This window comes from Gadus morhua, chromosome 17, assembly GCF_902167405.1.
Source record: "Gadus morhua chromosome 17, gadMor3.0, whole genome shotgun sequence".
Taxonomy (NCBI): Eukaryota; Metazoa; Chordata; class Actinopteri; order Gadiformes; family Gadidae; genus Gadus; species Gadus morhua.
In genome coordinates this window covers 3,884,831-3,895,090 of record NC_044064.1, presented here as the reverse complement: position 1 = coordinate 3,895,090, position 10,260 = coordinate 3,884,831, and the positions used below count along the sequence as shown (strand labels likewise).

Here is a 10,260-nt window from a genome sequence, read left to right as displayed (position 1 = left end):
CATAAGACATCTGATATCAGGACGCTGGTGGAGGAAGATCGTAAGAAATATGAACTCTAGTCACAGTAACGCTGGTCAGGGCGGTGGACTACACACACACACACACACACACACACACACACACACACACACACACACACACACACACACACACACACACACACACACAAACACACACACTTACTTCCCGGACACTTTTCAGTCAATGATTTATTTGCTTGTTGTTGTGTCTTCTTGTCTGTCGTACTTCTCTCTCGTCATATTTTCTATTATTCAGATGTTGGATTCATCATCAACACTAGGCCTATCTTAGCTTGCATGGAGTTATTCCCGTTATCAGGGCTGGCAGCAGACCAGTTCAAAGAAGGGAGAGATTTGGAAGCATTTTTTTTTGGAATAACGATGCAACAGACTAACGATGCATGCAGCGATGATATGATACATTGATCGTTTAAAACAGCCCTTGTGGAATCTGACCACATCTTTTCTTTCTTGTCCAGAGAGAGAGACCCGAGTCTCCCAGCATTCAAGTCTCAAGTTGGCCAAGTCCAGAACAGTCTCCCAGCAGGGAGTCAGAGTCCAGTCTCACAGCAGGGAGTCAGAGTCCAGTCTCACAGCAGGGAGTCAGAGTCCAGTCTCTCATTAGGGAGTCAGAGTCCAGTCTCACAGCAGGGAGTCTGAGTCCAGTCTCAAAGCAGGGAGTCAGAGTCCAGTCTCACAGCAGGGAGTCAGAGTCCAGTCTCACAGCAGGGAGTCAGAGTCCAGTCTCACAGCAGGGAGTCAGAGTCCAGTCTCACAGCAGGAAGTCTGAGTCCAGTCTCACAGCAGGGAGTCTGAGTCCAGTCTCACAGCAGGGAGTCAGAGTCCAGTCTCACAGCAGGGAGTCAGAGTCCAGTCTCACAGCAGGGAGTCAGAGTCCAGTCTCACAGCAGGGAGTCAGAGTCCAGTCTCACAGGTCAAGTCAAGCCTCAAGTCTCCAGCTCTGGAGGACGCATCGATTCTGTGGGCAGCTATGCGATTAAAACATTTATTACCCAGCATACATTTGGAGGCGATACGCCTGCGTCTGTATGTTTTAACGTTAACTGCTGGTGTGCAAATAAAACAACTATTCATTCAACAGAATGTTTTAAAATTCTTAATTTATCGAATGGTTTGGTGCAATCACATTATCCACCTAAAACAGCAACAGCTGCTTTACGTGTAACTCTAATGTATTCGTAACTTCACATTGGTTATTTTATAAACCAACTGTAGATTTAGATTGCATAGAGAATTATCCACCCGAAACAGCAAAAGCTGGATAATAACATCAGTAACTATCAGTAACAGTGGCATTAGATAGATAGATAGATAGATAGATAGATAGATAGATAGATAGATAGATAGATAGATAGATAGATAGATAGATAGATAGATAGATAGATAGATAGATAGATAGATAGATACTTTATTAATCCCGGGGGAAATTCAAGTATCCAGTAGCAGCCGAAAACACACATAAAAACAGTGCAGATGGATGTGCAAAAATACAGATATAAATAAATATAAATGAATAAATAAATAAATTGTCCATTGTTGTTATCTATTGTCCTCCCTGCCTTTACTGGGAGCTGTTGTACAGTCTGATGGCCAGGGGGACGTAAGAGTTTTTGAGTCTATTAGTGGAGCTGGACTGGGACAGCAGTCGGCCACTGAAAACACTCCTCTGCCTGGTGAAGGTGTCATGCAGTGGGTGTTGTCCAGGATGGACAGCAGTTTGTCAAGGGTCCTTCTCTCTGCCACTGTCACCAGAGAGTCCAGCTCTGTTCCCACTACTGAGCCAGCACTCCTCACCAGTCTGTCCATTCGACATTCATTATAAGCATTATAAAGCATAATCTAAAACAGCAACATTTATTCATAATACTGTACACCACCCCGTCTTCCTCTGCTTTCATTTCCTCCACTAGAAGGCAGTCACAGCCTGTGGATGCAGAGCGACAGTGCGAGGGGTTATCTCCGCTGACCCATAAAGTGGGAGGGGTTACCTCATCCGAGTCATAAAGTGGGAGCGATTACCCCTTCTGAGTCATAAAGTGGGAGGGGTTATCTCAACTAAGCCATAAAGTGGGAGGGGTTACCTCACCTGAGCCAGAGTGGCTCATGTTAAACTGGGGCGGCTTTATGAGATATTATTTTGTGGGATGTTTTCGCTCATGAACGCTTCAAATGTGCATATCATTGGAGAACCCAACCATGTAGGCGTCTCATTAATAGGTCTTGACCAATAGTCTATAAATGTAGTTTGTTTATTTTCTAGGTCATCAGTAGTGATATCAAATAAATCACGTGGTCTTCTGAAAGAGAAAGTGACTCTCTCTTCCCCGCGTGGGTTCAGACGAGGCGACGCGGGCGGGATATCGGTTTACTGCGCCTGAACATTTATCAATTACTGCTGAAGACTCATGTGACAAGATATATACACAATTTAGGTCCTCTTTTACCAGGAAACAACGTAGATGTGGAGTTTGTGTGTGTGTGTGTGTGTGTGTGCCCATATCCGACCTAAGTCATTCTCACTGTTGGTGACAACCTGATTGAAATCAATACGATAAGAATGCGTGGATCGACAGAGCGCTTGTTGTAGTCCAACTTCGGTAAACTTTAGTTCCACGCTAGAGACGCTAGAGGTCAGCTATGCTCGTCGTCGCGCAATGACGTCGTTTAGGAAAAGTGGAGTCGAATTCATTTTAAACAGTGCTGTTCTTTCCTATGTTCGAAAGGAAGCACCTTCTCATCTCCCCTTGACCCGATGACGTTTTCCACAAAGGTTAAGTAAAGGAGGCATAAAGGATATTTGACTATTCGTAGAGAACTTCCCGCTCAGCTTGTGATTCACACACAGGCCTTTATATTATCTATAATTGACAGATCATGATGATATCCGGGTATACGGACATCGCTGGAACAAGTTTGTACACCAGTTTCAAACTTTACAGGGCAGACCAGTCCGCCCATCTCATATATCATGATTCGTTAGTTTAACTTTGTGACCCCAGCGCGTTTCTGAAAGGTTGAGATGTTTTCAACCAGAAGCTGGGAGCGGCCGCACAGAAGGAAATCAGACGCTGGAACAAGACGCTGGAACAAGACGCTCTTTGGACACAGACCATTACAGGTCAAATTCATTGGACGACATTTATTGTGTTGGCAGTTTAGGAGAATGTCGCTGGTGATGGTGTTGTCTCTTCACCCTGCTCCACCTAGGGAACACAAAATAACACAATCAGAGATGATCTCACTTTAGTACACAACAACACAACACAACCATGATCTCAATTTAGTACACAACACAACGATGATCTCACTTTAGTGCACAACAACACAACCATGATCTCACTTTAGTACACAACAACACAACACAACCATGATCTCACTTTAGTAAACACAACACAATGATGATCTCACTTTAGTACACAACAACACAACACAATGATGATCTCACCTTAGTACACAACAACACAACACTGATGATCTCACTTTAGTACACAACACAATGATGATCTCACTTTGTGGAACACAATGATGATCCCACTTTAGTACACGACACAACGATGATCTCACTTTAGTACACAACACACCACAATACAACAACCTGTCTTTTAGTACACAACACAATAATCTCACCTTTAGTACACAATGAAACGCAACGATCTGACTTCAATGACAAACCAAATTTAAAGTTAGAGCCAGGGTCAAAGGTTTGTTGTTAACCTTTGCAATACAGTTAATTACACCACAACGCAACTCAACATTGTAAAATAACTACGGCCAAATGCATGTTTTTTATTGTTATGTTCACGCACATTCAGAGTTGTTCAGTGAGTTCAGTGTTGTAACTTGCCAAATATGGAAACTTGAGTTAATCTCAATTGTAAAAATCAACATGTTTAATAATACTGCTTCTTCCTCATTCCCCCACGTATTAAAACAATAGGCCTACCAACAGGTCTAGAGACCAACACCCATTTCACTCAACACATTGATGGAGCAAATCCAAAGTAACCAAAGCTCCTAACATGGCCACCCTACCACCACTTTACAGAGAGGCTGGGCCTGCAGTCACCACACTGAGCAGACGGCGCTGCCATAGTGAAAACAAATATAGATATCATTTTTATTATAATCTTTTTTTTTTGTAACATGCTGAATGAAGTGTGTGGCCGGCGTCCCCCCGCGTGCCCCGCCCACTACAGCCCTGGTAACGACTGATCATTCTCAATTTTCAGATACATTTTTAATGAACTGCAATAAATGTTCGCTCCAGCCACATGCACCGTGATTCCATCCCAGTGTCTGTATGTTCTTATTTCTACAGGACGCCCTCTGTAAAATATCTACGGTGGCCTGCGTGGACACACTGGAGGGAGACAGTGAAGGACACGTCCGCTTCAAGACCCCCGAGGAAGCCCAGGCCGTCGTCAAGGACCGTTCGGCCGTCGCCAAGGAACACGGCTGGACGCTGGATCTGCTCTCTGGTGAGAACCGGTTCTTCAGAGATCTATCGGTTCCTTCAAAGACTCATCACTCGCATGTTTATGTTTTGGCGTTGAGGTCTTTTGTCATTTATTTAGGTGATCATGAGCAAAGGTATTTGCCGAAGAGTGACTGAGTGAAGTTGAACCGTCCGAGAGAAAAGAAACGAGGAACAGAGAAGGTGGGAGAAAAATACAAATATGAACTCCATGTCTGGTTGGAAATGCATGCAGGTGATATCTCCTTTAACACTCGCTATTGTCGTTATGTGTGTGTGTGTTATACGGTGGGCAATGGGATTGTACGGTGGGCAAATGGGATTCAACCAATATGGCAGCTTGGAATGTGCGTTTTCTTAAACGGGTGCATCCAGCAAAAGTCTAGGTGGACACGCCCACTTTTGATGTCACATAATAATGGGTTGTCTGCGACACACTAAACACACACACACACACACGCACACGCACGCACGCACGCACGCACACACGCACGCACGCACACACACACACACACTAGTATCCATGTAAGTTCTACCTAAGCAGTACTCGGTGTAGTAGTACTCAAGTGTAGCAGTACTCATCTTATAATTATCCCATTTCATTTGTATCTCTATCATTATCCTCAAACGCTCCTTGCATATTCATTTAGCGTATCAAGGAATGCTGATCTTTCCATTTTAAGTGGTATACTGGTAAAATGTGTACAGCTCATTTTTAGATTCATGTTTTTTTCTCAATAGTTCCTGCATTGTTACAGAAATTGCTTACCGTACGCATCCCAGCAAAATTTCCCCCGGGGACAAATAAAGGGTTGTGATTGGTTGACCGGTTGACCGGTTGACTGATTGATGTGTCTGCCGCCCAATCAGACGCTGTTCCACCCGAGCCAGTACCTGGACATCGCCACCATGGGGGATGTGCCCGCGCACACCGGGGGCGCCGTCTACAAGTACAGCAACTTCCAGGTGTGTGTGTGTTGGGTGTGTGGGTGGGTTGGTGGGTCGGGTGTGTGTGCGTGTGTGTGTGTCTGTGCGTGTGTGTCTGTGCGTTTAGAACACATTACAATCTATTAAAACATGGATGTTTTTGTGGCCCGAAATGGGAAAACAATCTATTAATGAAACTGTGGATACTTTCTAGTTAGGCTATTGTCTCTGGCTACAGGCCAGGCATGTGCACTTGAAGCAGACTTTAGATCAGATGTAAAAAAAAAACAACGCTTAGCTTTGCTTTATTATTATATTTACTCAGTAGTTGGCCTCAAGTGATAAAGAAAGAGTAGCAATTAATTAGGATTCAAAAGACTGTTTATCACAGTCGTCAACACAGTTTATGAAAAAGAATCCAAACAAAATTGAATTCCATGAAAATTCAACAAGCATGTGCAGTGAAACGGTACACACACGCACCTCCTCTAAACGGTACACGCACCTCCTCTAACCGCAGCCTGAACGCTAATTTGGGTTCCTAGGTGGAGACCGACGTGGAACACTTCTTGAGGGACCTGAGGAAGGATGTGGAGAAGCCCATCGGGTTTGACGCCATCATACGCGTCCGCACCAGCACAGGTATGCAAAAACCTGTAAACCTGAAAAAATAGGGGAATTAAGTTAAAGGTGATGCCAAGGATTTTTCAACCTGGATACTATAACAATCATTTTAGATAAAATGCCCTAATGCGAACAATAACTGTGAAAATGGGAGTAAAAGTTAAAGTATTTTTTTTAGGCAGGGTTTCTCTTGAGCAGTGTGAGTTTCAACTCAAAATAAAAAGCATCCAAGGTCAAACCACATCCTCAAGTATAGCTTACCCTTAGGGCGTTAAGCAGACACTTTTATCCAAAGCGACCTACATCCATGTACACACACATCCACGTCGGTGCCTACCATGCAAGGCTCGCTCAGGGGCACCGCGTCACCGAGCTATGAGGAGCCGGGGGGTCGAACTAGCAACCTCCCGTTTAACAGTCAACCCGCAGTAACTCAACGTGTCAACCTCTGTCGCCGTCCCGCCAGGCTTCCGGGCGACGGACTTCTTCGGCGGCGTGTACATGAACAACACGACGGACGTGGAGCTGGCTGCAGTGGACTGTGACCACGCCATCACCGTGGAGCTGAAGCACGACGACACGCTCAGCGAGGAGACGGGCGCCTTCATGCAGGTACGCGCGTCACGGGGGACCGCACGCACAACGCACATGCAGCGCACGCACGCTCAGCAAACCGATGAATGGGAAATATAATCTACAGGTCTGTTTTGTTACAGGAATGTATCAAAACACAATAATAATCCGCCCAGCAAATGTTTGCTAGCCATGGGTTAGTTATTATCTTTTAAACCATTTGGTGGATAATCTGATCAAAAGTGTCTCACAACACCTTATCAAACATTGTCAGCGTAAAACAGCCCCGGTGGGAATGAAACCTCCAACCCTGGCGAAGTTAATGCCTTGCTCTACCAGTTGAGCTACACAGCAGCACCACATCGTTGTATTTTATATCATCAGACACGATACATCACCAGCGCTTCGATTATAACAATCGTGTCATCTGCTGTTGTTGTAAAGCCGTGTCCGTCTGTCCGTATTACCCAGTGTGCCTTGCTCTACACCACGGTCGGGGGCCAGAGGCGTCTGCGCGTCCACAACCTCAGTCTGAACTGCAGCTCCCAGCTGATGGAGCTGTTCAAGAGCTGCGAGACGGACTCGCTCATCAACTTCTTCGCCAAAACAGGTGACCATCCAACTCTCTCTGTTCGTTCCCGACCCCTCTCCTCACCCAAGGTTTTAAAGATTTGCGTTTCCATTTGCGTTTCCACACCGCAGTAACTCTTCTGCGTTCCTCAGCTTATTTGAACCTCAATTTGAGTTTGAATATGTCGGTTAGAAATGTCAGTTGGAAAATACCAGTTATTAAAATGTATGCGTTCGCTTTGTTTACAGCCTTAATACCTTCATAGTGATGATAAGATGACGGATATATATTCCACTACGCCAACAATTGAATAAGAAGTTAATCAGTCATCGAGAGACGTCATAACCGAACCAGTTGAGACGTTCATTTGTTGTTTTTAGTTAGAAGATACATTATGCCAGATGAATTAAAGTGTGATCATATCTCAATATTAACAGTATTAATTGATATATATTGCCGTTTTAACAATGCCGGAATGACTTCTCAAACACCTTTCCGTTTAGAAAAACAAGAACAAGTACAAGTTGACCTGCCAGAGGCTTTAGCAAACGTTGTCCAAGTAGCAGTAATAATGAGAAAAGGAGTCTGAGCAGTGCTTTATTTCAGACGCACGTTCATCATACCTAAGACGTGCTGACAGACAGCCCCACACTGTTATGCGGGGGCCTGGGTTTGACCCCAGGCTGACCCCCCTACTCCTTCTCCTTGCCAATCCATACATCACCCTAAAGTCTGGTTTAACATGGCTGCTCGTCGGCTTACCAGCCACTGGGATTAATATCTCTCCTGGTAACCGGGACCACATGCTCTCCTCGTAAAGATGACTGCGGATGACATCTCCTACAATATCAGGAGCGAAATCCCTGCGAAACTGCAACGATGTCCGTTTAACCCTTTACTGCCATCCACGACGGTTTTAATTGGTGGATGAAAACGCCAAGGCAGTTATTAACTTTTTTCGTAAAGCGGGCTCTTACACAAAACATGTGAATGGTTTTAATAAACTTGACTTGAATAAGTTCAGTTTGTTGTTTTTATTCACATTGTATGTATTGTTTTTCTTTATTAATATTTAACACATTTAAACTCATTTGGAGATTACTTCGTTTTACAACGTCTCTATTCCCCTGGTGTCAAGCGCCTTGTTACAGTCAATAATATAAACACCGATGACTAATAAATGATTATTATCTCGGTGTTCCCTAGCCTACCGCGCCATCCTGAAGCTAACAACTGTTTATCACAAAGGCAAACATATCAGTTCAATCATAGAAAACACATCAAATAATTGTAACTATGTGTGATGCAAAGTGTTACACTTTCAGCATGCATTGAATGGAAACACCACAAAAATAAGTGACATAAATTTTAGATTCAAAAAGTCCATTCAGATATGCATAGATTTTGAATGATTCAGGTGATCTTCATGTATTGGTGCGCTGTATGTATGTTTGGGGTTTTGGACATTGTAGTCGTCGTTGCTCCTGTTTGCTGTCATCAGGTCCTGTAGTTTGTGAGTCCAATGTTCGTCCCTTTCTTGTCAAGGGCGTGGCTCACATGTAGAGGTTACTAGCACGATCACATGTGTGCCTCCTCCTGGCGTCCAATCGTCAACTCGCCCGTACCAGAAGTTAGGAACATGTTCAACCGTCTAACCGGATCAGGTCGGGCCCCTCTGGTGAATCCTCGTCTGTGTTCACGGGTTCATACTTGATCTCCATGTAAGCTTGGATGGCACCTGGTGCTCCTGGAGCGCTCACCACAAACAGGTTCCCCATCGTCCGGTGAAAGCGTCATCAATGCCGGAGTTCTCTGCCAACTCTAATCTGAGAGACTGTAACCCCGACAGCGCCCTGGCCACCGACCCACCCGGAGCTGTGTTGTTGGGGATAAAAGTACCACATGTCGTCCCTATCATCTGAACCACCCCTCCTCGCTCTGCCAATAACATGTCCAAGGCTAGCCTATTCTGATAGGTCATTCGGGAGGTGGCATCTATTTGTTCCGATAGTCCTTTGACTGCATCAGTGGTCAAATTGACAAACCGTTGTTGATTATAGTATCTATAATTGATCCAATCAACCTTTCTGTTAATGGTGGACCTTCAAAACAGAACTGATTCAAACCCTGCCGCTATTTGATTGCATGGTGTGGCTGTTGATCCTGGCGCGGCCGGGTCTGGTCCTGGGTAGTTAGCGGCTCCGGGCGTGTCTGCATCTGGCTCCTCTGGCTCTGGAACTTTGTGTTTCTCTTGTTGGAATATAAACTCATGTATGGCAGCCTCTTAATTCTGTTTCTAATTGCTCTAATGGAAGCCCCTTATGGGCCCTCGAAATGTAGGTGAAGGCATGGGTCGACCTGTAAGCATTTCATGTGGGGGTTAGATGAGTCATTCTGTTAGATTGCAACTCGACAGTGCTACTGGCAGTGCATCTACACAAGTCAATTGAGTCAAAAGTTTGATTTATTTTCACTACTTTCCTCCTTGCGCATAGCCAATGCAATGCACATTAAATGATAAGCTTAGTTTGATTAAATAAAGAATAATTTAATAATTTCATTGGTTATGATCTTCATTTGATCACTTATTTTAGTTTACTGTAAACAAAGTTGTAGTTGGAATTTAAATATTATGTTTGTTTTGTGAGGCTTGTGGTGGCGTATATAGTTTTGGTTTGGTTCCTTTAATCAATGAATAAATTTATGACGTCATCAAAAAGGACTCCAGCCTGCACGCGCACAGGCACGCACACATTCAGAAGAAGATTGATCTGTGTTGCTTGCCAAATATGGAAACTGGAGCTAATCATAATTGTAAAAATCAACATGTTTACCAATTCTGCATCTTTCTCATTACCACACATATTAAAACAATAGGCCTAGCCTACCACAGGTCTAGACCAACACTCATGTCACTCAGCACATTTATGGTGCAAATCCAAAGGGATGGCGGGAAGCCAGGCTGCAGCTACCGGGCTTTCCAGAGCCAAAAACTCATTATACCATGTGACCAAGGCAGCCAATCAGGTCGCCCAGGCAGACTGTCTCC

General features: G+C 44.4%; 2 protein-coding genes across 2 annotated transcripts; both read left to right on the top strand.

The window, feature by feature from the left end:
* Positions 1-3,035: 3,035 nt before the first annotated feature.
* LOC115529917 (la-related protein 7-like) lies at positions 3,036-4,654 on the top strand. Its single transcript, XM_030339064.1, has 3 exons — positions 3,036-3,160; positions 4,361-4,520; positions 4,617-4,654. Exons 1-3 carry the CDS (start codon positions 3,062-3,064, stop codon positions 4,652-4,654), a joined length of 297 nt encoding a protein of 98 aa, XP_030194924.1. The 5' UTR covers positions 3,036-3,061.
* A 711-nt stretch (positions 4,655-5,365) lies between these two features.
* On the top strand, positions 5,366-9,133 carry LOC115529916 (protein transport protein Sec24D-like). Its single transcript, XM_030339063.1, has 6 exons — positions 5,366-5,482; positions 5,989-6,085; positions 6,534-6,679; positions 7,112-7,250; positions 8,418-8,459; positions 9,003-9,133. The coding sequence occupies exons 1-6, from the start codon at positions 5,366-5,368 to the stop codon at positions 9,131-9,133; spliced, it is 672 nt and encodes a 223-aa protein (XP_030194923.1).
* Positions 9,134-10,260: the final 1,127 nt, after the last annotated feature.